The sequence below is a fragment of the Phalacrocorax aristotelis genome, chromosome 13 (assembly GCF_949628215.1).
Source record: "Phalacrocorax aristotelis chromosome 13, bGulAri2.1, whole genome shotgun sequence".
Taxonomy (NCBI): Eukaryota; Metazoa; Chordata; class Aves; order Suliformes; family Phalacrocoracidae; genus Phalacrocorax; species Phalacrocorax aristotelis.
The window spans coordinates 9,819,387-9,845,745 of record NC_134288.1 but is presented as its reverse complement, the minus strand read 5'-3'; the positions used below and the strand labels follow the sequence as shown (position 1 = coordinate 9,845,745).

Here is a 26,359-nt window from a genome sequence, read left to right as displayed (position 1 = left end):
TGCCTCTGCTTCCTGCTTGCGCCCCCCCACCCCGGGGCTTTGGGGAGTGGCTGGGCCCCGGGGACATTCCCCTAGGGAGCATGAAACTGGGGGCAGTCTGTCTGGACCAGTATGGGTTGGGTGGTTGTGCTGTGGGGTACTGGGGCTGGGCCCCGGTGATGGTGTTGCAGAAGGGGTCTCTCCTACAGACTGGTCCCAGCTTCCCCTGGTGTGCTCCTGTGGTGAGCCCAGGTGTGCTAGGATCTGCAGGTGGCCTGTTCTTCTCCCAGCACAGTGCCCCCACGGAGCCTCTCTTGGACTCCATATATGTGGGGTCCATACCCTGCTCCTTCCTCTCACTCACTGTGCTCAGGTGGGGGATGTCAGGGGCAGGCACATGAGGGATGATAGTTTGCACGCTGATTTCTGCAGTGGGAAGGGATAGCAGTACAGGGATGTGTCCATTGTCAGGCACCTTGATGGGACAATGACATGGAGGGGACAGTGCTGGGAGCCACGAGTGGGGCTCCATGCCTGGCTGGAGAGCATGGGGTGCTGATCTCCCTGGGCAGCAGTGAGTTTGCACTGTGGGCCTCCCTTCACCCTGATTCCCAGCAGGGCTGCCCGTACCCTACAGTGTTTCTGTGCCTCCCACAGTCACTGCTATGCCAGGGCTGAGGCTGGGGCACAGGCTGCTGTGGGGTGCGAGGCTGTGGGAGGGTGATGCTGCGGGGGGTGGTTCCATTGCGCTGCCCTAAGTTAGAGTGGGTGCAAGCCCCAGGGTGCTACTTGCTTCAGTGCTGCCCTTGTGGTTCCTGCTCGTGCTGGTGCAACTCCTGTGAGCAGGACTGGGGCTGGACAAGCTGAGAGAAGGAAATTGCATCAGAGGTTGTGCAATCCCATGAGTGGGGGGGGGGGGGGTGCCCTGGGCAGCAGTACTGACCTTAGCTGTCCCGTGACTCACAAGTGCCTTGGGGGACATGCTGCCTCCTGCAGCAGATGCGTATGGAGCTTCCTATGGGCCTGGCAGGAGCAAATTGGGGTGCCTAGGGGAGCTCCTGCTGCCCCAGCTGGCCCTGGGACAGGATGGCAGCTCTGGGCTGTCCTGCAGCTGGGGGTCCCTGGGGCTGGAAGGGGTTGACCAGCCTTGCCTGCAGGTGTGTGCACGTGTGTGCCTCTGCATGAGTGTTCATGTGTGTTCACAGGCACGGTCACTGCCCTATGTGCGCACAGTCATGGCTCCCCAGCCCGGCAAATCCCCTAGCAGGGGCTGAGCAGGGGCAGGTGGCTTGGGGAACCAGGGCACTGCCTGGCCTGGCTGTAGCACAGCAGCAGGGGGCACTCTGTGGGGAGCCGTGGGCTCGGGGTCCCTGTGGATGAGAACCCGTCCATCAACCCCGGTGTTCCCTCCATCACTGGATGGAACCATCCCTGTATCACCCCCCTCAGTGTCCCCTCCAGGTCCCCTCTGTCATCCGCACCGGTGTCCTGCCCCAGGACCCCTCCACTGCCACCGCAGCCCATGGCCCCACTGGCTCCCACCCAGTCCCGGAGAGCGGCGCTGCCAAGGCGGTGGGTCCCTCTCCCGGTGCCCACTCGCACTGCACGGCCCGGGAGAAGATGGGACCTGGGGGCTCTGATGGGGCCGGGGGCAGTGCAGGGGGTGCTGGGGGGCTCTTCCCCTCGCCACGGCACAGCGGCTCGTCCCTGTCACGCTCCCCAGTACTGTCCTTGCCCGTTCGCTGCCGGCAGATATGGAAGCTCTGGCTGGCGCTGTTGGGAGAGGGGCTCTGTGCATGCTGATGTGTCCCCCCACATCTCTGCCCAACCCATTGTCCAAGCTCCAGGTGCCCCACAGCCAAGCCCTCGCGATGCAGCCCCGACCATCATTCCCCCTCTCAGAGCACAAGGACATGGCATGGCACTGCCACAGGGCTGCCATGACCCAGGGCCTGGCACTGCTGGAACAGCCAGAAAGCAGGGGAAGGAGCTGCGTAGAGCCCGCCCAGGCTGGGAGCCGGGCCGGTGGGGCTGAGCTGCCTACCACCTGCCAGGATGTCGGGTGTGGCCACACCAGGATGTGCCAGAGAGCCCCAAGGAGAGCCCAGCCCTGCGGGCACCTGAGCCCCAACTGATCCCTCACTGTTTTCATGGAACCTGATTCATCCCGGAAGGGATTAGGGACCGGGGAACTGGGTGACGTTCTGGTTCAACCAGCCCTGCCGCCCCAGGATGGACATCAGCATCAGAGCTGGTCCCTGCCGCTCGCTGCCATATACAGCCCCAGGGACACGGTGGAGCCTGGACCCATGGCCCCTGCAGTGTGGGGCACTGTGACCACCTGCCATGGTGAGGCAAAGTGCAGGGCGGGGGCACGTAGGGGGAGAGGGGCCATGGAGGGCATGGGGCTGGGGTCAACACTGGCATTGGGACGCTTCCGGGGCTGTGGCCATTGCTGCAGCCACGACTGGTGGCACTGGAGCTCCCAGGCAAGTGGGCAGCTGCTCTCGAGGGGTCGTAAGGTGCATGACATGGGGCTGTGGTCCCTCCAGTGAGGTTGTCTGTGGACCCTGTGTCCCCCCATGGTGCTGGGTTGGGGCCCTGGCCTCCCTAGAGGGATCCGTGGGTCCCCAGTGCTGTACCTGGGCTGGATCCAGGCAGGCAGCTGGACCCCTGGCAGCCATAGCCCATGGCACAGAGGGGCTCAGTCCAGCTGAGGAATGGTCCCACTGGCAGTGGGTTTTGGAGTGCCAGCAGCTCTTCCCCTGTGGCTGGGGCTTTTTGGAGGGGATTGCACAGTTCTGCTCTCGCTCTGACTGTCTCGATCTTCCAGTCACACTGCAGCCCTGGGGGCTGCCACCGCACCCCAGCCACCCTTAAACCCCACTGAGATTTGGGTGCCCCCACACAGGGTCCACAGAGCCCCTCCCAAAGCAAGAAGAGCTGCTGCTCCCTGGTGCAAGTGGGCTGAACCCCATCCCCCCATGCCACCCTTCCTGCCCTTGGACCGACTCATTGCGTCCCCCTGCTCCTTCATTGCCCTGTGCTGGGCACAGCCGAAGCCCCTTGGGACTCTGGCCCAGCCGGGTCCCTGTATGACCCTGTATGCCAGTGTGTGCCCCTGCATGAGGAGCTCTGGCTGGTTCCCCTGGCTCCTGAGCACACCCAGGGCAGGGGGCTGGCAGCAGCGTGGTGTGGGACCCTGCCTTACTCCGCTCCCACGACAGGCGCGAGTGGGGAACAATGGGGGAACTGGCTTCCCCTCTGAGTCATGCATTGGGCAAGGCTGGGCTTTCAGCACCCGGAGTGCTGTGGTGGCCCCCATGTGTGCGCAGGAGGCTGATGTCACCCCAGATCCCTGTCCCCGATATAAGTCCTGGCTGGGCTGGTGCGCAGGGATGGGGTCTCCGCAGCAGCTGTGCATCACACAGTCATGTCTTCTGCTCCAGCCTCCAGGTCCCAGCACCATCCCCAAGGTACACTGGTGCCAGCGTGGCTCTGCCTCCTGCTCCTGCTGACTGCCTGTGTGCCTGCGGCTGGCACCAACCCTGGCATCAAGGCCCGGCTGACCAGGACAGCGCTGGAATTTGGTGGGTCTTGCGCCCCTGACCACGCTTGGGGGAACTGGGCAGGGGGTCAAGGGGGACCATAGCCAGATGGCCTGGGATGGGGGATGGAAGGGTGTCCTGGACCCAGCTGCTTGCCCCACTGGCAACCCAGCCCCTTCCCTGGTGCCCTCCCCTAAATCCCTGCTCTGCCCCAGGCCGGCAGTTTGGGCTGAAGCTGCTCCAGTCGCTGCTGCAGAAAGAACATGAGCTGAACCTGACGGGCTCCTACCACAGCCCACTCCTGGGGACACTCACCTACGCCGTGCCCCGGTAAGAGCTGCCTGCGGGGTCCCCATACCTGTCCCCATCCCCGTCCCTGTCGTGCCCTGGGCGCAGCTGCGAGCCCAGGCTGCCTGTGTTGCACAGGATCAGCATCCATGAGCTGCAGATGAACGACTCTGCCGTGGACTTCGCTGAGGACGTGGGGTTGAGGTTGACAGTGCAGCGTGCCCGCATCCAGCTCAGCGCTGAGTGGGGAGCCCAGCTGGGTGCCATGTGAGTTCTCACCCACCCAGGGCACAGGGGTGGGGACCTGGGCAGCTCAGGGTGTCTTTGGGCCACTGCCATCCCCATGCTGACCTGCTCTGTCTGAAGCTGGGACAGGGGCTCCGTCGAGCTCCACATGAATGAACTGGCTGTGGTGGCAGTGCTGGGGGTGAGCATGGATGACAGCGGCCGCCCCATGGTGTGGAGCGCCAGCTGTGAAGCCCACGGCACCAACCTGCACATGGAGTTTCACCGTGGACACAGGTGATGCCAGGAGCCCTGTTCCCCTCTTCTCCCTGGTACATGGGGGCTCCTCAGTGCCCCAGCTGGGGTGTTGAGTTGGGGGAGGCTGGGGCACCCCAGGGTGATCTGAGGATCCTGCTCTGCCCCGCAGCTGGCTCTACAACCTGCTGGCACCGTTGCTCCAGAAAGCCCTGCGGCAGCAGCTGAACAAGCAGGTGGGTGCTCAGCTCCTGCGCTATGGGTAGCTGGTGTCCCTGTTCCCCCAAGTGAGCAACTTGGGGACTACTGTCCATGGGCTTGCTGATGTGCTGCTCTGCTTCCAGCTCTGCCTCGAGCTCCGTAGGGGTGTCTACAGGCTGGAGGATGCCCTGAAGCACATGAAAGGTAGGTGAGGGATCAGGGCTGGGGCAGGAGGGGACTGGGCAACGTGGCCCAGGTGATGCTGTGTCATGGGCTGGTGCCCAGTGGGGTCTGTGGGACTTGGGGCTGCAGGAGGGGGCAGGTGGTCTGGTTCCCCCCAACCACCCCCATGTTCCTGCAGTGTCCACCCAGCTGGACCCCTTCGCTGCCATCGACCATTCCCTGCTGGAGCGGCCGGCCATCACGGCAGAGCATGGGGATGTCGCCCTTAAGGTAATGTCATCCAGGTTGTCCCTGGACTGGCTCTGGGACCAGGGCACAGGGGGACCTGGTCTGAGCCTTGTGTCTGTCCATCTGTCTGTGCAGGGAGAGTTCTTCAGGGTGGGCAAGTGCCAGCAGGGACCTTCCTCAGCGCTGCCAATGGCGCTGCCTGTGGCATGGCCTGCAGCTCTGCCCACAGTGCTGCCAACGGCGCAGGAGCCCATGCTGCTGCTGGCCATCACTGAGTTCGTTGCCAACTCGGCCGCCTTCACATACTTCACAGCTGGGGCCCTGCGCAGGAACATCTCCAGCAACATGGTAAGGATGGCTCCAGCCGTGGCTGTGGGCAGGGCTGCCCCCCCCTCCCCGGGTCCCATCAGGATGTCCCCACGCCCTCCTGTGCCTTGTGGTACCAGCGTCCTGACCAGTCTGCTGCCTTCCAGCTCCCACGGCGGTTCCCGCTCCAGCTGAGGACCAAGAGCATGGGGCTCTTCTCCCCACAGGTGGGCACAGGGTGGGGAGTGGGACATGCATGGGATAGAACATGGGCTGGGACAGGATGCAGATAGAATGGGACAGGGGATGGGATGCATATGGGACAAGACATGAGGTGGGATGCAGGAGGTATGGGATGGAGGTGGGATGGGATGCAGGAGGGGTGGGACATGGAATGCAACGCAGGCAGGATGGGACACAGGAGGGATGTGATGCAAGGGAGATGGGACATGGGATGGGATGCAGACAGGATGGGCAGGATGGGATGGAGTATGGATGGGACCCAGGCAGGACAGGACGTGGGCAGGTGGCCTATGGGCAGGGCAGGACACAGTGCCCACCACACGGGCCCCAGATGGTGGTGGGGGCCAGCTGGGAGCCATGGCTGGTACCTGCAGTGCCCATGTAGCTCTGTACCAACCCAGACCTTGTTCCACCTGCAGCTGCAGGAGCGCTACCCAGACCAGCCCATGGAGCTGCACCTCTCAGCCCGCCAGCAGCCCCTGCTCTCCTGCCACCCTGACGCCCTGCATGGGGCCCTCTTTGGCTTGGCCGAAGCCTTCGTGGTGCTGCCCAATGCCACGCGTGTCCCTGCTTTTCTGCTGAACATTGTGAGTGGCTGGTGCTGCCACAGCAGAGTCTGCTGCCTGCACTCTAGGCTGGGGCCATGCTGGGGCAATGCTGGGTGATCCTGTGTGATGCTGGGGCAATGCTGGGGGGATGCTGGGCAATGCTGGGTGGTGCAGAGCGATGAACAGTTGCAGGCACTGCCCTGGTGTTTCTGACATCTGTTCTTGCTGCAGGATGCCAACGTGACAGGGAAGCCGACCATCACTGGGAACAGGCTCAGGGGCACCGTGAGCTTGACGGGGTAAGTCCCCAGCCCTGTGCTGGGTCCAGCCTCCCTATTGGAGCTCCCCCCATTCTCCACCTCCGCCCTTTTCCCTCCCCAGGTCCCATATGACCTGCTTGCAGCCCATCCTGCCCCCAGCTCTTGGCTATGCCTGCTGCCCTGGCACTCGTACCCCAGCTAGGTCCTCAGCTGGACCCACTCTGCCAGGATCCCAGCCCTGCCATGGGTCTCAGCCTGTCCCTGCCCCAGGAGGGGATAGTCTCTGTCCCCCTGCCTGGCTCTCACCCTGCTTTCGCCCTCCAGGCTTAGCGTGACGCAGGTGATGTCGCATGTGGGCCCAGTGGAGGTGAGTGGCCATGCCCGGGGCACGGTGGGGCAGCCAAGGGGAGCCTCAGGCTCTGCACCAGCCTGGGAGCGGGGGCTGAGGGATGGGGTTTGGGGGTGCTGTGGGCCCTGTGCAAGGCCAGTGCTACTGAACACTTGCACAGGCAGCAGGTGCAGCCCTGACAGGGGAGCTGAGCCCTGCCTGTGCTATGGTCCCCTCTGCCTGCCCTGTGCTGGGCTCAAGGGTCTGCCTGTCCTGCAGGTGAAGAGGCTGGAGACCCTGCTGAAGTTTGGGCTGTGGCTTTTCGGGGTACCCTGGGCAAACAGTGAGTGCTGTCCTTATCCTATCCCTGTGTCCCCCTGCCAGCTGTCCCAGGGCTGCCCTCCTCATGGCTCTGCTCTCCCCACAGAGCGGCTCCAGGCCGGCATCCCTGTGCCCACCCTACATGGCCTCAGCCTGCTCAACTCCCAGCTCTCACTGCAGGAGGTGGGTGCTGCCCCTGTCCTCTCACCCGCATGCCCCCGACATCCCCCGTGTCCCCCCTCTCACCCCAACTCCTCGCAGGGCTTCGTGCTCATCGCCACGGACCTGCAGTACAAGTCTTGAGACCAGCCACTGCGTGGGAACCTACTGACCCCCCCCCACAAGCCGTGTCACCGCCCCGTGGCCAGCAGAGCCACCCGGCTGTGGGACCCAACCCCGTCTGCCGGAGGCTTTTCAGCAGGGATTAAAGCCGAGACTGTGGATCAGCCTGGCGTGGCGCGTGTGGTGTCTCTCGGGGACGCGGCTGCGTGGGGCTCCGGCCGTGCCGGGGTGAGGGGTTCCGTCGCCTGTGCCGGGGCTCCTGCAGCAATTTCGGGTGGGGGGACGGGGGCTGCGGGGGGGGGAGGGGCTGCTCAGGGGGGCTGGGACCGGGGCTGGTGGCTCTTGGGGACCGGGGAGGGGGTCACGTACAAGGCATTCATTGCCCGTGTACCGGCCATGCGGGTGCCCTCCGTCCCCAGCAGCGGCCGCTGTGACTGCAGGGCCACGACAGCTTCCCCCGTCGCCCACGGGATGGTGCTAGTGTCCGTGGCCTCCCGCCGCGTCCTGCCGGCCCACCGCTCCCGCCAGGCCCGGCTCTGCCCCCCACGGTCCGGCCGGCCCCTGGGCACCCCGAAGGGGATGGGGCGTGGGGGGCGTGGGGAGGGCTGAGCCTCAAGCAGGAGCGTCCTGCCGGGGCGAGGAGGGGGGAAAGCTCACGTCTGGGGCAACGCGACCCAGCCGCAGTGTTTGGGGGTTCAGCTCCCCCCCACCCCCCGCCCCCCCAAAAAAGGGAAGGTAGCGCAGGGAGGAGGTTTCCCCTTCCCCAGCTCAGAGCTGGGGGCGAGGGGCAGCCCGGGAACGCGGGCGGAGGGGTGGGGGTGGTGGCTGCGGGACCCAGCAAAGCACCCACTGGGACGTGGGGCTGTGAGCCCCACGCCCTCCTCACCCCCTGCCCCCAGGCCAGCACGGCTGTGGGTGCTGCCTCTGCCTGGTTCCGCCCTGGTGCTGAGCCCACAGCCCCAAAATCAGCCCTGCCCCAGCCTAGTTAAGAGCCTGGACTGAGCTCTCCTGCCCAACAGACGAGGGCGCAGGAGCCTGGTCCCGGTGAGAAGTGGAAGGAATGGGCAGGGGTCTGCCCCGAGGCTGCCTGTGATGGAGACAGGCAGCCATGGCCAAGCAGGCAACACCTTGCCACGTCAACCCAGCACCACCCCCTTGGGCCAACAGCCACACCCCCGCCACCCACCCAGAACATGCAACCCTTCCCCAGGAAAAGGAGAGGACTCGGCCCCCCTCCCTCCACCCCGCTGAAGGCAGCTCCTGCCCAAAGCTGCCCGAATAAACCCCTCCAACGTGCTCACAAAGACCACAGCACCATCAGCAGGTCCAATTATGAGAGTTTATTAGTGGACTCACCTCCACCTGCAAACCGAAGCATTCGACGGGCTAATGCTAATCCTCGCACTCCCCACATAGGATCCACTCCTGGCTCTGGGAGATCCTCCACGGGGAGTGCGCGTCTGTGCTCGGTGGCCAGACAGGAACCCCAGGAACCTCCAGTTTCCCCCCCCGCCTCCATCCCACCTTGGCCTCTGCAGGGAGCACGGCCCCACACATAAATACGGACAGACAAGTTAACAAAAATAGCATTAAGAGTATTCACAAATGAATTAAAAACTACTCGGATATGTACAGCAGAGCGCGGGCGGTATGCACACAGACAAGCCCATGAGGACAGCTGGGTCTGCCGGTGGTGGTCTCCGAAGGACTAGGGGTTATTTTTGAAGCTAATTTCAGCTCAAAGCCTGGAGGTCCAGTGCCACAGAAGCAGCGCGGTGGGGGAAGTCAGGTACCTCTGCCACTGCACGCACCCGTCACAGCCACGCCACGGGGACAGGGATCTGCCTGCACTACGGGGACTGGCAGCAACTGGGGGAAGCACAGGAGAGGCCAATGGCTCCCGCTGTCCCCAAAAAGGCTTCCTGGCAGCAGGGTTGGCTCTCAGCCAGTGCCAGCCCTCACTCCCACCACCCCCAGGCTCATACCCCCATGGATCAGCCACAGTGGGGCTGCTCCCAGGTGTCTGCCTTCCCCTGCAGCCATCCCCAGGCCTGGCAGGAGCATCGCTCCCTCTGCCCCTTCCATCCCCCCACCCTGTATTCCTGCACTTGCTAGATGCAGCAGCCCTGGGTCTCTGGAGAGTCCCTTGTGCCAGGGCAAAGCGCTCTCCCCCCCTTGCCTGCCTCCCTTCTTTGCCACATGGAGAAGCAGGCATGGGGAAAGATGTGCAATGCCCCACAGCAATCTACATTCAGAGGGAGGAGGAAGAAGAGGAGGAGGAGGATTCCTTCAAACGAGGCACAGCCCTGGGCCTGACACAATCCTCAACCCAAGCCCAGCCTCAGCTCCCAGCAGCTGATGTCTGGGCAGAAAGGGGCTCGGGGGCTGACACAAGGGCAGAGCTCTTCGACCCCGGACTCTGCCTCTTCCTCCTGGCTCCCCCACCACCACAGGGACGAGCTCTGCCTGGAGGAAGCGGGGACGGGGTAAGGATGCTGCAGGGAAGCTCAGTCCCATTCGGCAGCCTGCCTCTTCCCAGGGCCTGAGCATGCCGGATCCGAGGGCACGGAGCCTCGACCCTTGCTCTGGCTGGGGAACCTTACATTAGTGACACATCTATACACACGCACACACTCACACATGCAAAAATAAGTCTGTTTATTCTCTTCAAAGTGATCTAGAGGACCCTGCAGAGCTGGGACACCTTCTAGCCAGTACTCCCCCCAGGCTGCCTGGATTTCCCCAGAGCTGGGAGCTGTTGGCTGAAGTGCTGCATTGGTCTCAGCGCCTTTAAAAACACAACAGAACGGTAAATAAGAGGGACTACGACAAAAGGAACTGGCGGCATGAGGAAGAAAGCTCCGTGGAGCGGGGCACTCGCCCGGGAAGGCGGGGGGGCTGCCCCCTGCGCTGGTGATGGTGCTCGGGAGCGGAGTGTAGTGGATGTGGTGGTGAAGGCGCAGCCATCCTGGTGACAGGGGGACTCGGCAGCGGGTCACTTGCGGCTCAGCAGGGATCCCAGCAGAAGTACTCCTGCCACCGTCGCCCCGGTCAGGAGCCATTTGTTGAAGGTCTCCTGGCCCTTCCTCACCTCGGCAGCAGCGTTGTTCCCATAGAGGTCCACAAACCGCTCCTGTGGGAAAAGAGAAGTGGTAAGCAGAGGGGTGGGAGCAGAGCACAGAGACCCTCTCTGCTGCTTTCTGGGGCTCCTTCCTCCTCCGTGGAGCAGGCTGGAGGGGAAGACGCAGCAGCAAGGGGCAGGAAGGCTGTTGGGCTCCTGCTGGCAGGAAAGCTCTGGTGGGGACCAGGCGGATGACAGACGCCTTGTGCTTCCTTGCTCTGAATCATGCACAGAGGGTGATGGGGGAAGTACAGGACCAGTCATGAGAGAAGTGGATGCCAGAAAGGATTTGCAAGGAGAATACCATGCGGGCAGGGCAGGAGATGTATCACGTGCTCTAGGCTCTCTAAAATTAGCATCGAAGTGTGATAGAAATCACTGCAGCAGGAAAATGCTGGGCTTTATTCCACAGCCGAGGCCTGGGGGAGCAGCAGAAGGGTTGATACCCAGGGTTGTGGCAGGAGTCCCCACCACGCATCCCCCTGCTGCTTTTGTATCCGAAGTGGAGCCTCACACCTCCCTCTCCCTACTGCCACATGCCAGTAAGACAAGCGCTCCCATGGCCTGGCCATCGCAGGTTACTCTGCAGCACGATCTGGATTTCACGAATCCCTGTGGTGAAGGCAGACGCTCTGGGTCGCGAAACTCCTGCCTTCCACTGGTTTCAGGAGAGCAGGCCAAGCACAAGGCCCAGCCAGGAATGCAGTCACTCTGGCCCAGCTCGTCCAAGCTGGCCACCTCCAGTCCTTCATCTTCAGCAACAGCAAGAGCAGGGCAGATTTCAACAGAGCCACTGTGCAGCAAACAGCCACAGCCCCTCTCCCTCCAAGGGAGATGTGTGACAGAGCTGGGGACAGATGGCCGTGGCCTGGACTGGGGGAGATGAAGGGCAGAGTGGGAGAGACCACCAGAGCTGAACTGCTCCCAAAAAACAGGCTCTCAGAGAACACCTCTGCCCCCTGTGCCCATGCAGTGATCCCATGGCACCATACCTCTGACCCCTGTGCCCACACAGCACCCCAATGGCACCACCCCACCTCTCATGCTCTCCTGGGCACCCAGGGACCATGGACCACTGTGAGGATAGCTCCTCGGGTCCCCAGGCCACACGCACTGCAGGGAAGGGGGGGTCCATGGGCAGACTACATGAAGCAGGGAACTTTAGGCCCCAGCAGCTCCCAGGTTTTATCAGGGCCCAGCAGGAGCACCAGGGCTAGAGGGAGCCAGAGCTGTGAGCTCTGGGCTCAGGGATCGCCGGCAGCTCAGAGTGCTGGGCAGCTCAGCTGTTGCACCTTGAGCCCATCTTCCCAGCAAGGTTCTCTGTTCCCTGATAAGTGAACGAAGTTCCAGTAACCCGGCTGCTCTGGGAAAGCAGAGATAAGCCCAGCTGACACTGAGCTTGTGTCACGCCTTACCATAGCCTCCCCAGAGGCAGGGGCAGCATCCCAGCCTGCCTGGGTCTAGCAGCTCTGCCTGCAAGCTGCCTCCCACGCCTGCCCACAGCCTGTGATGAGCTGCAACTGCTGCCACAGGACCTGCAGCAGGGTTTGGTGCTCAGATCATGGCTGGGATCAAGAGGCTTTTTAGGCAGCTGCCTCTCCATCATTTATAGAAATGTGGTGCCAGGCCCCCAGCTCCCCCAAAAACAGGCCAAGTATGGTCACAGCTTGTGGAATATCTCCTCACCTTGCCAGACATACACACACGCATGACCAAGCTCTCACACAGCTTTTCACAGCAAGGCATGCCACAGGCATCCATGCTTGCTCCCAGGGAGATAAGCTGTGTCCCTCTCCTTGGCCACAGGTCTCCCTGCAACAGGGGAGCAGGTACTTGAACAACCACACAGGTGAGCTGTTAACCTGAGCACCCACTTCTGCCCCACCAAAGCTCTTCTCTGCCTTCTACCAAACACCGTCTCCTGACTTCCCCGGCTGCCTTTCACATCCCCCTGACCATGATGAGGTCACAGCAGACCCAGGGACAGGGCACTGGGACAACAGGGACATTGCTCACTCATCCTAGAGCACATCACTGCTGCCAGCTTGCTCAGAGTCCTCTTCAGGGATGTGACAACTGTCCGTGTAACTCGCACCACCTACACAGAGCAGCACAAGGCAGCTCACTTCCCAACAGGCCTGCCAGCTGGTGTGAGCTCTATGGAGGCATTATATTGCATCCCGGCCCCGCAGGAACCAGCAGGATGGTGGCTCACACGCAGGTGCTGTCCAGGGAGAAAGGTGATGGCTGCTGTTCACTGCCAGCCCCGCTGCCTGGCCACTTGCCCAGGAGGAAGGGCACAGAATCAGCCAGTGATGTGCTGCAGGAGAGGGATGGGAGGAGATCCCAAACTCAAGGAGGGGATATTTTTAATTATGGCACAGGAAATCCCTCTGCTGATAGGTAGTGACGAGCAGCAGAGCAGTGACAGTGCATGGCAAGTGGCAGCAAACTGAGAGGAGGCTGGCGGGAACGGAGGGCACAGGGGAACCAGGGCAGAAGGCATGGGCTTGTCCAAAACCACCAGCTGTGGAGCACCTGCACCAACCCTACAATATCCCTCTGTACTGGGGCTCCTGCATTCCAGGGAAGGTCCTTCCCTTGGAAGCATGTCCCCACCACACACCCACAGCACCCAATGCTGCACAAGCACTCAGCAGGAGGAAGGAGGTGATGTATTCCCCAGGACAAGCCACTTTGCTCGGGATTCACTAAGGCCTGCCCACCAAGCCCAACTCATCTCTACAGGCTCCTCCTGACCTATGGGAGGGGATGTCCCCAGGAAGGCTGTGGAGGTGGAAGGGGACTTGCAGTTACCCAGCAGGGCAGGCACCAGGAGAGGGCCCCCACAGGCAGGGCAGGGAGCCGGGGAGGGCTGGCAGCCGAGCCTCTGCGTTGCCTTCTCGATTTTATGTGCTGCCGAGCTTAGGGAAAGGCAGTTCCAAGAAGCATGTTTTGAAGCCCTTACTTCTAAGAAAAGGAAGTGTTTGCTTAACAAGAGATAAATGGCATACGGTGAACCGAGAGCTATCGGGTGCTACAGATGGAGAAGAGCATGACAAGAGCCCCGCATGGGCAGGGAGGGGACATGAGCCCCTCTCCCTCACCCCTGGAATGGAGCCACAGCTGCTGGAGCCACAGCTGGGGGACACAGGGGACTCAGGAGGAGAGCGCCTTGCCCTTCCCTGGGGAAACTGTCCCCAGGAGCTGCAACAGCTCAGCCCCTGCACAACTGCAAACCCAGATGTGTCCCCTGGGAACAGTGATCCCAGACCAGGGGGAGTGGGAAAACAGGCAGAAGCGTCCTCCCCTCCCTGTCCTGGGGGTGGGTTGAAGGTTAGGGAAAGACAGCTTGCTCAGTTCCCACACTGCCCGGGGCCTTGGCCACTCTGCACCTGAAGCCCAGCACTCCCAGTACTGATTCTGACCTCTCTGCCCTGGTGTTTGGGATCTCAGGCTTGCCCAGACACGTCCAGATATTTCTGGCCGCCTCCAGTCACCTTTATCTGAGAGGAAATATTTGGAATTCCTGAGTTGCTCACAAGGACTCTGGTAGCAACAGCACGTCAGTGTCTCAACCGCCCTCTCCACGTGCCCGTGGGCCTCTTCCACCCCAGGTCCAGAGAGGACAGGCTGTTCCACAGCAGAACACCAGTCACATCCCCTTCCCTACCCCGGGTGACAGACGTGTCCAAGAGGAGGATGCTCTGGGGCAGGCAATGAGGAAGCAGCGAGAGGTTATGCCTACGCAAAAGGCAATCCCCTGCCTCTCCTCGCCCAGCACTGGGAAAGGACACAACGTCTTCTTGCTGGAGCCTAAACCAGCACTTGCTGAGGGGGGGCCTCCATCCAGCTGCACATGCTGTGTGCAGAAGGTAGAGGACCTGGAAATCCAGACTCCACCAGTGCCCACCACCTCACAGAGCTGGGGGAAGGAGGTTCTGCATGCCAAAGGCTCTCCAGACACCTGCAGTGCCCCAAACTACAACCCACTGTTGGGGAGAGAGGGGGTGACACAGCAGCATTTAAACACTGCCCAGTGATGATACATGACACTATAGAAGAGAAAAAAGATGAACAGGTATGACCCAAAGTGCTCCGTCTCAGGTGGGAGAAGAGATTAATCAAGGTCTGGCTGAGACAGTGTTCATATCCTGGCCTGGAAATGGGAAGACCCAAAGTTTCAGCCTCTTGCTGGTACCCAGCCCCAGAGGTTCAGCTGGTTTCATTCACCAGCACTGCCTGAAGCAGCTCCCATGGCCAAACAGGAGCGAGAACAGTTGCTAGATCCCATTCAGGGTGAGCAAAGCAGGGTGGGTTCCTCTTTCAAGATAAGCCTCAACACTGGGGGAAAGAGGATTCAGTAAGCGACACCAAACCATGAGGGCAGGTGGAGGAAGCAGATGTGGGCAATGAATCCCCATCTGGTCTCTTACGAGCCTGGGACAGAGCAGGAAGGGGAGGGTGGCAGCTGCTGGGGAGGGCAAAGTTTGGGTGCTCAAAGCTTCCCTTGCATGGGGAGGTGAAGGATGTGGATGTCACCAATACACCAGCACGAAGATCTGACAACCAGCAGAGAAGAGAGAGGCTCTACCGTGACTATTCATGGTGAACCAGTGGCATTTGGTCCGACTTTGACACAGAGACTCTGCTTCCAGCAGGAGCTACACCTCCAATACCCAGCCAGCCTGCCTCAGAGACACCCACAGCAACCAGCTCCCTACATACAAAAGCCTTTCCCACCCAAGGATCTCAATGTGTTTTATCAGCATTGTCCCCAGACAGATAAACAGAGGTACAGAGAGGTTAAATGCTTTCCCTAAAGTTGCATACAAGCCAGCAGCATGAGCCACAGCATCTGACTCCCAACCCAGGCATTCTCATCACGAGGCAATGTTTCACTTGAAAACAAGGCTGTTTCTGTTATACCTTTACTGTAACTACAGCTGTGTTACTGCTAAGAGGTCTAACACCAATTGCCGGCCAGGAATGGAGTCATCTGGATGACCAGACATTTGTTAATGAGATGCTGGGAACAGTTCTGTGCTGAGCAGCGAGACAAGCTCGGAAAAAGAAAGGCAGCAGCTCAGCGCAGACCACAACAAAGCCCTGCGTCAACAGCAACCTGCTCCCAGAGCCCCTTCGGGCTGCCAGCTCACCACATGGGACTGGCATATGTGAACCTGGAGGTGAAGCACAGGGGGAAAAGGCAGCTGAGATCTTTCAGAAAAAAACTGAACACATAAGTATTCCAAAAGGCTGCCACTAGGATCCTGTAAACACAACTCAGCTGGTCCCTACACACTATGGAAGTGGAAGAGACATCCTGGAGGTCCTCCCTCTGCCCTGCTCCCCTAGACACTGCAACTGCATGTGGCCTTGAGCACCCTCTGCCCTGTCTGAAGCCCAGGCCCTAAAGGAGGATGGTGGGGACACCGAGCATGCCTGCGCCAGTCACACAGCACTGCCCATGGTATCAGGATTGGAGGTCAACATTAGCTCCCCACTCAGGTACATCATCCCAAAGAAACCTGCCATCCAAGGCAGCAGTTTCAGAGCTTCTCCAGATCCACAACTTCACTCCTCTGGTCCCCGTCAGCACCCTGGGCAGGCTTGGGATGGAGTGGGGAAGGGGCTCTGGGGAAGTGGGGTCGGGAAGGGGCTGGCTCTGGGGACAGCACACTCGCAGGTGCAAATGCTCCAGAGACCCAGCTCTAACTGTTATGCAAATGGTGACCTCCAAGGAAGCAGCTGCTGATCTCCATGACAATAGCAGGGAATGCCACCCACCTGCCCCACTGCCTCCCCTACCTCTCCTGCACTGGGTGTGGGTGCTTGGGTGCTGCAGGCGCTGGGGTGCTGCCCTTGCCCAAGCTCCTGCATGCTGGGAAACCTGCGATCTTGAGGGATGCAGCCACAAACTCAAAAGGGTTAATTGAATAAGCACATCCCTGCCTCAGCTCTCCTCCCGACCCACCTTGCCACACACAGAGTCTCTAAGGCTGCAGCCTGCGGGGAGGCTGCCCCTGGGGCCTCAGCCTGAAGCCCAGCAAACCTAGGGGGCTCAGCAGAGTGAGGGCCAGAGCCAGCTCCTTCTAAGCAGAAACAAACCCTCACTAGCACATTTCAGCCCTAATCCTTGCTGTGGCAGCCTTCTGTCAAACTGGTTCCATCAACAGCTCCAGGGAACCTGCAATAACCCCACACCATTCAGCACAATTTCAGTATTTTCCAAATACATGAAAGGGGCTACAGTGACAGCTGTAACCCCTGTCCCTGCCCCAGGAGACTGCAGCGCACAGCACGAGATGGGGAGCAGGGAATTGTGCTCTCTGTTCCAGGAATCTGCTGAAACATTCATGTGTATTAAAGCAGGAGCCAGTGTGAATGACTAATCTACTTGCATCCTTCTTTCATCAGTGTTTCTCCCAGAACTAACCAGGCTGAGGACTCCCAAAGGTGCTGAAGCCCCAGCCGGTGTCAGGCATGCTCAACAGCAGGACGGCTGGCAGGCGACAAAGCTCCGGTACAAAGGCACAGCAAAGAACACATTGGTTGAGCCGGATCCACTCAAAAGATTAGCACCTGCTGGGAATGGGATTGTTTTCCAAAGGGCATTAAGTGGAATAGTCCGAAGAAAGACGGTCTCTCTGATGCTTCTCCCCACCGGACAGATGGTGTCTGAGCCCTGGCAGGCAGAGCAGCCTGCCTGCCTTTTGTGCAAGGGGCACGCTCGGGGGGCAGGGGAAGACTCCTGCTTTAATTTCACAGTTATCTGCCGCCTGTGGTGCTGGGGAGCCTGAGTGTTACAGCCAGCTTGCTGCACTGGACAAGCACCTCAGCAGGGTCCCCTGCGCCCAGGGAACAAAGCTCAATTTTCACCTTGTCATTGCTCTTCCCAGACGTCACAGCTCCTGTGCAATTGTGCCCTTGTGTAACTGTGGGGAAACCTGCGCCGAGGAGACATGCCACACTTGCAAGTGCCCAGCTGTGGAGCCATGTTCCCTCCTATCCAGGGGCTGAACTGTGGGATGCCGACGGCTATCCCCAGCCCTTAACCACAGTGTGAGTGTATCCCAAACCCACCCCACAGGGAACTGCAGCATCACCAATGCCCGAGCAAGCAAGGCTGGGTGCAGGGACAGCCCCCAGGGGAGGTGGGTCCTGGGGAAGGGCTGCCTGGTTCTCACACCTTGAGCCACTTGTCCTCCAGCATCCCAGAGGAGCACCAGCCAAGTCTTACCACTTCTCTCTTCAACCCCAGCGCCTCACGAGGCTGCTGTAATTCTTACATGCCACTTGAATGAAAAAGGGGAAAGGGTGGAGGTGCAGGAAGAGGAGGAAGATGTGCTCATTCTGTTTTCACTTCCTGTTAGTCCACATGAAATCTCAAATGATTCAGGCCATGAAGTCCCTTTTAGCAAAATCCCTGCTGACTTGAGGGCAGGAAGCAGAGTATGCAGCTGATGCAGCAAGTGCAGGAGAAAGCTGTGCAGCATGAGCAGGAGACTTTGCTCTGCCCTGGGCGCCTCCATACATGTTGTTGCATGAAATAATCACTGGTTGGTGCACTGGAAGCTTCTCAGTGAGGTCAGTTGCTCTAATAAAAGATGTTAGCTCTCCGGCAAGTTTAATACACTAGTGAGCCATGCCAATACAGCATGGAAGCATTTGCAACACTGCTATGATGGCTGATTTACAGGTAGCAATACCTCATTTTCTCCATACATAAGCCATATGTCACCCAGATACTACCCAGGGCCACATACACACCCAGCTCCCACATCCCAGCCCAAACCCTGAGCCAGCTTGCCATGAGTTATACACAGAGTAATGTCACGTACTGCTGCCAGCTGTGCTCCTTGCACAACCCTCGTAGCGTCCCCAGCCTTCCTCAGCCTCAATGATGGCAAAAACCAGAGATGTGCAAATGGGACTAGTATTGTTTGGAGAACCAATGAAGTGATGCAGACAGCTGTCCTGCTCCACCTGAGCATAGTGTTAGCTGCACTCAAACCAAATCAGCTCTGTGCCAGCCTAGGCCTCTTCTCTGAGCTTTCCAAAGAGCCCTTCACCCTCCAGCAGAGAAGAAAACTCATGCTCCTTCAGGAAGCAGCCAGCTCCAGCAGCTCCTTCCCTTTGGGCACACAGTCCTACCCCAACAGACAGGTCCCTGCACAGCTCTGCCTGTCGGCCCCTCGCACACCTCCCAGCCTGAGCAGCTCCTGCTCACACTCAAAGCCCTGCCTGCTGCCAAGCTGTCATGTTTTGGAGTATTTGATTTCAGTTTTAAGAGCACCTGGCAGCGGTACAGGCAGGGAGAACCTGCCTGCTCTTTGTTCTTGGCCAGGCAGAGTACGGAGCAGAGGACACCTGCCTCCGTCTTCCCCCAAGTCAGGACTGGGGCTGCAAGCTGGGGAGCTCTGGGTCCATCCTAGATCAGGAGCAGGGGCAGAAAGGCTGAGCCTGGCCCCACTCCCACCAGAGGTTCTTCATCTCCCCAGGCAGGATACTGATGCCAGAAGCTAGCTACTAATTGGATCTACTTAAATCAGAAGCTATGTCTGCAGACACAGCTTAAACACAAGCTTGAGCAGGAAGGAGGATAATGCAATAAATTCAAGCAGCTCTCCCCAAGGGAATTGCACAGACCCCTGAAACTTTCCTCTTCACAGATACAGCCTATTACCCTTCCTTGGGCACACCATGTAAATGTGGGGGCAAGCGGCAGTTGAGAGAGTAACCAGCCCAAAGCCTGCTGAAATGCCGGCTTGCCCAGTTCCCTGCTCCCAGGAGCAGAGGGAAAACAGACCAGTTATAGCACAGTCCCAGTGGCCACGGGAGTCTCTCTGGTTAATGCTCCAAATCCTGCTCCTCCCTCCCTTGCTACCCTGGAGGCAGGCAGCAGTGCTGAGTGCACTGGGTTTCCCATTAAAGAGATCCTGAGAGACAGCACTGGGCTGGTACACGTGAGCACGTGTCCGAGAGAAGACATGGACGGCTGGAGAGATGCTGGCTGCATGGAGGCGCTGCAGCAGGCGTTCCCGCCTGCAGGCAGTCCTTCCCAGCACGGCTCAGCCCTCTGACTCTTTTTTCTTTTTTTGCTAACTAAATTAAACATAAGAATAAAATAAGCAAAATACCTAAAAAATAAAACGACCATTTCTACAGCACAACTAGGTCACAGCTCTCTAGCATACAAGTCATGACAGCCACGGCTCAGCCCCTTGAGCCTCCCGGGTTCAAAATTGACATCTCTCTTAAAAGGCTGCCTCCCGAAACCCACACCTGCTCCCCGGTAAGCCCAGCTGGAGCCATCTGCTAACGGCTCTGCCTCCCAGCAGCCCTCTGCCCCCTCGCTCTGCCAGGCTGCTCTGCTTCTGTGGCGGAGAGTAACCCTTCTTCCCACCTGAATGCAGAGAGGGCCAACCTACACACTGAACCTGCCCTGGTGCACTCAGCACAGCCCTCACATCCCCCACCCCAGGGAAAGCTCTTGCATGCCTCTAGAAAGCACGTTCCCTAACTTAAGCCCTTGGCATCTCAAGGACGATTAGGAGCGGGACTTCAGAGAGATTTTGCACAAAACACCCCTCTGCATCCTTCCAGGTGGGGAGGAAGAAGGAGGAATGGTTTCCCTGTTCAAGGCCAGGGCAGCAAACCAGGGAGTGCCCTGGCACCAAAGGACACCGCTTCCCTTTCATGCCTCCATTATCTGTGTTAATCTTTAGTTGTTTTGAACAATAGCATTTAAGGGTAACATCCCTCTCGGGAGGGTGGAGGAGGAGAGCGTAGCTACTCTCCTGCCACGAAAAGGCAGAGCCACCCCACAGAGCATACCTTCGCACTGAATCAGTCAGCAGGTAGGTCAACATCCCAACTGCTATCGGGGTCACCAGAGGGGAAAGAAAACAGCTGCCCTCAGCCCCTATCCGCTCCCATGGTAGAAGCCACCATTAATCCCTCGCCTCTCGGTTCAGCAGGTCTGCAACACTTCTACATCTGATATCCATCCCTTCCCTTCCCCCAGCTCCTTCTGGGAATACTTGTGCTTCGCAGTTAGTGGGGAAAGAGCTGCTAGAGAAATACTTGAAACGTCAAGATGGGACTGTGCTTACAGCTGTCAGCAGCTTGGTAAAAATCAGAGAAAAGCTTAAGCAAAGGCCTCAAAGGATGGCACCACCGTTCAGCCTGTACCTGGTGTGGGCTGCAGGTGTATCACCGCTCCCGGGGGTAAACCATGTACACAAACTGTACAGGAGCTCCATGGAAATCAGGTGCCACACCCCAGGCACATACAGAAAGCTGCAGCTTGCACAGGGGAAAAGAGAGAACATCGCTCCTTCCCACGCCTTCTGCTGTGGTGGGGCACCCCATTGCTGCTGAAATGGGGAGAGATCCTAGGCAGTGCTCAGGGGGACCCAGGTCCGGTCCAGTTTCAGAGAGGAGCAGGATGATTGGGAAGACTGACATTACTGAGAACAGCTGTGAACACAGAGCAGCAAGAACCAGTTTGTTAATCATTTCTTAGTTTTTTGTGGGTGCGGTTTTTTTTTTTTTAAAATGACACTCCATTCTTCTGATTGAAGAACCTGAGTGCTTTACAAATCTGAGTTCCCAGTGGCTCCCCTGGGAGGGAAGGAAATGCTATCCCTTTTGCTGAAAGGCCGCAGGGTTAAGCGGGCTGCTCTGAGCCACAGCCAGTGATGGGCAGCACTGCCTTCCAGGTGCCTGCTCTAATCACAGATCTAAGGAACGTAATCAAACTGCACTGCACACCGAGAGGCAGCAAGGAAAACAGGCAGGGTCCCAAAGAAGGAGAAACGAATAAACGGGGCGAAGAGCAAAGCCTGAAAACTCGCCTCTTCATCATACTCAGTCTAGTGGCAGGAATGCTGCTGTGGGCCGGGCAGGAAGCTGCAGTGGAAGTCATTCCAATGGCATTTCCTGGAGAGCACTGTAGAAAAGCCTCCCAGGTTGCAGGCAGGGCAGGAAGCTGCCAGGGATCTGTATGCTGAGCCCAGATCTCCAGCTGCCAGTGAGGATGCAGCTACCTGGGACAGCCACGCCAGGCAGGACAGCCCTGGCCAAGACCCTGACGACAGTGACCATCAGGCAGGCAGTTCCCACAGCCAGAGAGAAACACTCAGTACTGCGAAGGGATATGAGGGAACTCAGCTGGCAGGAAGAGAGTATTTTTTTTCATCCTGAGCAGGTGATGACAATGGGGGCATCATCTCAGTTGCAAGGGATCCAGACTGTAAAATAATTACAGAGGACGAAGTGGAAAGCAATAGCCCAGCTAAGCTTCACAGACCACTGGTTGGGATTCATCTCTAAGACAGCAAAGCATGGCCTTGGCTATCCACAGTCACCTCCTACAGCCAGCTCTGCTGTGTGTTGGCCAGCAAGTGAAGCTGATGGCCGTGGTCTCAAATGGGATTAGCAGCACCGGGGCATTGCCGAAAGCCAGTGTGTTAACACTCAAAACGGCAGAGCTTTGGCAAAGCGTGCTCACCCCAGAGGGAGCTGCAGTCCCCATACAGTGCAACACGCAGCCGTGCCTCTTCCACGTGTGCTGTGCACACCTAGCACACCGCTCCTCTCCGCACCTCAGGGCACAACAGCAGCAGAATTCCAACTTGCACTTATCTCATGCTGCCCACAAAGCTTGGACTGAGAAGGCAAGAGGATCCCAGGGCACCCAGGATCAGCTAGATGATGCAGTGGTTGCAGGGGAGGCTTGTGAAGGATACCTGGGCAATGGCACAAGGCCAAAAAGCATTTCTGAAGAGCTGAGAATCGAAGCCTAGCTCTGAAACCATTGAGAAGGTTGGAAAAAGAGCACAGGACAAAATCCCAGCTGCACTCTGTCATATGACACAGGCTGAGTCATTTCCTATCATTCAAGAAAAAAATTAAAGAGATAGAAAATGAGTTTGCTATATTGACATCTTCTAAGGGTTTTCCCCAAACAGAACCACAAACTTCCAGTCCACCACAGAGCGACACAACATGCATGTCCCAGCACACCAAACCCTGCACAGCCGGGGCCGGCTGAGAGCCTGGGATGCGCAGAGCCAATGTGGGAAGCAGTCTGTCCTCCTTCTGCCCAGCTTGTCAGGATTCAGATGTCAGACTGGTGATAAAGATGCTGTTTGCTTTCAGTCCATGCCCAGCACAGACCCTTCGTGCTGGTCCCCACCACACACCCTGCAAACAAGAAACCTCCTGCCTCTGTGTCCACAGATCTACCTCCAAGCCCCCACAGAACACCCTCTTTAAACCTCACTATGAAAATAGATTTTATCTTGAAAGAAAAGCTGTCATCCACTGGAAGGTCACAGCCAGGTAGGAACTACTACTCACTTTCCTTTCTCAAACAGATTAAGCATGGTCAGTACAACTCTGCCTGCCAGACTCTCTCCTGCTCACCCTGTGCCTCCCCCTCCTGCATTCCCACTCACCACATTTCTCCCACCATGACTCCCAATCCCCACTGGGATCACTCTTTGAACTTCACAGCTAGTAGAATCTGGTCCTGGCCAAAGCAACTGCCTCAGGAAAGCCTCCTCTTTGGTTTTGATGGCTCACCAAGGCAGCAGCTCTCTTCTGGTTCGTTATTAAATGCCCCTCTTGGGTTGTTCTTGTTTATTTTTTCAGTACCAGATTGTGGAGAGGAGGGCAAACCAAGGCAGGGCCAGGAAATGTGACAAAATACACTCATGTTAATGCTAGGTAGCGAGATTTGCCATTTCCCCCTTGCCTCAAAAAAATGGTTTCTCAAGAAAACTGCTACAGCCCAGCACACAGCAGCCTTAACAGGCCCCTCCGAAGGCAAACCTGCACCTCAAGGCCATCCTATGCTTGCTTTTGTTCCACTGGTGGAGGATGAAACAGAGCTTCCTATGCAACCAGGCTGTGCGACAATTGTGATGGAGCCACGCTCCTTCCCTCTTTCAGAGGGGCTTTCCAGGAAGAGAAGTGCCACAGCGCTCCAAAACACAAACCACCTGGTCCCTGCCAAGCAGGCCTGCCAGAACTTGCATCCCTCTCACTGGGACCTGCCTGCTGCACCTCTCAGCAGAGCTTTGTTTGCATGGGACAAGCTCTACCAGCTCAGATGCACCAAACAGGCTCCCTGTGCAAACAGGGTGGCAGGAGGGACTGCTCCGTCACAGCAACGGCAGGCTGGCACTCTCTTCTTGCATGGGGAGCTAGCAGCGGGCCAGCAGCTTTCTCCCTGCAGATGGAGTCATGTGAGAGGGAAGCAGAGCATCCCCACGCACGCCCCCACGTGTGACACACTCAGGAGCTGTCATGGCCCCTGTGCTCCCACTGCACCGCACCGTCCCTTTGCATGGAGTGGCACGGCTACCTTCACAAGAAGGGATGTGGTGAAACCTGAGCACTTAGGAAAGCTACAGCTGAGATGTCGAACAATCACAGGTCAGGGTTTGCACTAGGCTGGCAGCAGCCACACTGCCTATCCCTTATTTTTTGGTGGCTGGTGGGATGGGATCCCTCCCACTATGGCCTTTACCACCCTGCTCAGCTCCCATTCAGCGACCCGCACAGCCCGGGCAGTGAAGTTGGAAGCCCCGTTCAAGGTTAGAAGAAGAGAGCAAGGCTGCTCCCCTGGGTGGGAAACAAGGCTAACAGTGATCTTCAAAGACAGAGCCGGTGGGTGGGTCAGATAGGGAGAAGTCCTGACCCTTCTGCAATCTGTTGAACAAATATTTGCTCCAAACAATGAATTTACAGACAGACAAAAAAATTGAAGTCTTAACCGTGATGACTGGGGGTGGGGAACAGAGGGAGGAGGTATTTCATTCCCTGCAAGCAGGGACCAGTGATTTTCCACCAGTGATTTAATCTAAATCCCCCAGAGAGTTCATTTACAAAAAATCAGATTGCATTATCGCCTAGGTCTCCAGGATACAGCCCAATCCGTCACTAACAGCAACAGCCACACTAGCTTGGAAACCTCAATTTGATCACTCAATTCCAAGACTAATCTGTGGCTTTAAAAGCCAAAGCCAGAGGGAGGGGGAAGGAACCTAGCATTTGGCCAGGGTTGTCTGCAGCATGAGAGTGCTAATGGGCCAGATACAGCCTGATGAAATGACTAGCAGATCCCAGGTTATTAATTGAAACCAAGCTCCTCTGCCTGAGCAGCCCCACCCAGGCAGTGCCCCAGGGCAGCCACATTCCTGGAATTCCTGCACCCTAGGTGCACCCACTCCCCCTCTTCTCTGGGGTCCCCAGCATCACTGGCCAGGTGAGAGGAGCTGGGGAGCTCTGTGGGGCTCCTGCATGTCTCCTCTGTCACAGGAGGGTACAGAGCACAGCGCTGGGCTCAAAGGTTCCTGCCCTCTCCTTGAGGTGCAGGGGCCTGGTGATGAACAATGAGATGAAGAGGGTGGAAAGGCCTTAACTCACCAGCAAGGCAATTCCCCACCATTTAGATGCTAACACATGACAGCACAAACTCTTTCCAGTGGGAACCAGTAAAGGTTACACCAGCAGGGAACCACTAAGATGCAGAAGCAAAAAGAAAACTCAGACATCTGTAGGTCATATACCTCCCGCTGGCAGTTCCAGGCAGCACCACACAGCCAGACCTGGCATTTCAAGAATGCTTCCTGAAGAAATGCTTATTCACGTTAATACCTCACCACTGAAAGCGTGCTGGGGTTTGCTGTTGGGGCAGCTGGGAGCATTGCTCCCTGCCAAGTAAGAAGCAGCTGCAGGTTTAGCAGCTCTCCTGTGCAGAGGTTGCCTCCACCTCAGCCCTGTCTCCCACCATACCAGCTCAGACAGGCCCAGCAGCCCACCCGCCCACGGAGATCTGCTGTGGGATTCGCTTCACCGTGAGCATGGCAGAAGGCAAAGTCCTGTCTCCAGAATGAAGAAGTAGCTGTTACCCCAGCAGACCACAGGCCAGCCCGCTGGAGCACTGTGCACTCAGAGAGGAGGAAGCTCCACTCCCTGCTGTTAAATGACACCAGGAACATGCCCAAGAGCAAGGGCTCCCACTTGAAGAACAAGCTTGGATGACACTAGATTTCCAAAGGCTCTTGGAAAACAGGTCTTTTATGTAACATCCAGGGAGAAGTAGAAAAAACAGGGATGGAGAAGGACACATCTGAGTATAAACTGTGTCATCACGGTAGACTGACCCTTTTGGGGCAGTGTTAAGAGCATAGAGGGAAAGGCCACACTCCCCTTTATCTCCCTACAAGGCCTAGGACAAGCACTAGCATAAACATTGCAGGGAGCGGAGTTCTTACCCATCCGCCATTCTCCTGGATCCAGGGATCTAGGTGGTCGGTCAAGTACGTGGTCATCCAAGATACAATGCGTCCCACCAATACCCGCATCTCCTTGTCAACGCTCTCCACGCACAAGGCTCCTCCGAAGGAGAAGAAAGCCACAATGCGACCCCAGTTCACTCCGTCACGGAAGAGTTCATTCACTACCTGCTCAAAGCTCTGATACGCCGTGCCAGGGGTGATGTGGAGCTGGGAAGTGAGGTCGCTGAAAGCCTGCCTGTACCTCAACTCAAACTCATCCCCCGCCTCTCTCAGTGCCTGCCTCACATCAGCTGCTTGAACGATTTCATGGACTTCGAGGCTGCTCCGGTGCACAGTGGCTCCGTTCACTACGTGGCTGGCGGGTGGATGCCAGGAGGGGCTCCCATTGAGGACGCCGTCCATCTCAGCCTCCTCCGCCGCAAAGTCAGTCCTGTTCTCATCCTCCTCCTCCAGCTGACTCCAGCTGTATCCCTTCTGCGAGAGCTTGTAGGAAACAAAGTCAATCACTAACTCCTGGTTACTGCTGGACATTTTCACACCTGGGACACCCTCAATGAGTCCATGGTCTGGAGCACAAGCAGATCAGCACTTAGCAGGTTCCAACTCTACTCTTCTTCACAACTGATGGGAACATCTGACCTTTGCACAGACAAACACCAGAATAGGAGAGAGGCCAAGAAACAGTTAACGTTACAGCTTTTGGATGCACCCGTGCCATTAACACAC

The 26,359-nt window shown here is 58.1% G+C and overlaps 2 protein-coding genes across 10 annotated transcripts in view; one reads left to right on the top strand and one right to left on the bottom strand.

Annotated features, from left to right (window-relative positions):
- Positions 1-2,085: 2,085 nt before the first annotated feature.
- On the top strand, positions 2,086-7,365 carry LOC142063949 (bactericidal permeability-increasing protein-like). Of its 4 annotated transcripts, none has more exons than XM_075108397.1 (16): positions 2,086-2,328; positions 3,429-3,569; positions 3,743-3,857; positions 3,954-4,082; positions 4,182-4,337; positions 4,468-4,531; positions 4,640-4,700; positions 4,858-4,949; positions 5,043-5,255; positions 5,381-5,440; positions 5,876-6,043; positions 6,236-6,303; positions 6,589-6,631; positions 6,872-6,935; positions 7,020-7,096; positions 7,175-7,365. In XM_075108397.1, the coding sequence occupies exons 1-16, from the start codon at positions 2,130-2,132 to the stop codon at positions 7,214-7,216; spliced, it is 1,692 nt and encodes a 563-aa protein (XP_074964498.1). In that variant the 5' UTR covers positions 2,086-2,129; the 3' UTR covers positions 7,217-7,365. The 4 variants fall into 4 exon arrangements, with proteins under 4 accessions (XP_074964498.1, XP_074964499.1, XP_074964496.1 ...); XM_075108395.1 differs by having other exon boundaries at positions 2,191-2,328; positions 6,854-6,935; positions 7,175-7,358; XM_075108398.1 differs by lacking the exon at positions 6,872-6,935 and having other exon boundaries at positions 2,189-2,328; positions 6,977-7,096; positions 7,175-7,358.
- A 2,467-nt stretch (positions 7,366-9,832) lies between these two features.
- BCL2L1 (BCL2 like 1) overlaps positions 9,833-26,359 on the bottom strand; it is a 17,691-nt gene continuing 1,164 nt past the window's right edge. For 3 of the 6 annotated variants that reach the window (XM_075109003.1, XM_075109002.1, XM_075109005.1), the window contains exons 2-3: positions 25,610-26,272; positions 9,833-10,328 (exon numbers count right to left, since the gene is read on the bottom strand). In XM_075109003.1, the coding sequence (XP_074965104.1) occupies positions 10,191-10,328; positions 25,610-26,164 (693 nt within the window). In that variant the 5' untranslated portion in view covers positions 26,165-26,272 and the 3' untranslated portion in view covers positions 9,833-10,190. The remainder of the gene's footprint in view (positions 10,329-25,609; positions 26,273-26,359) is intronic. The other 3 variants (XM_075109004.1, XM_075109006.1, XM_075109007.1) reach the window with 1 other exon arrangement.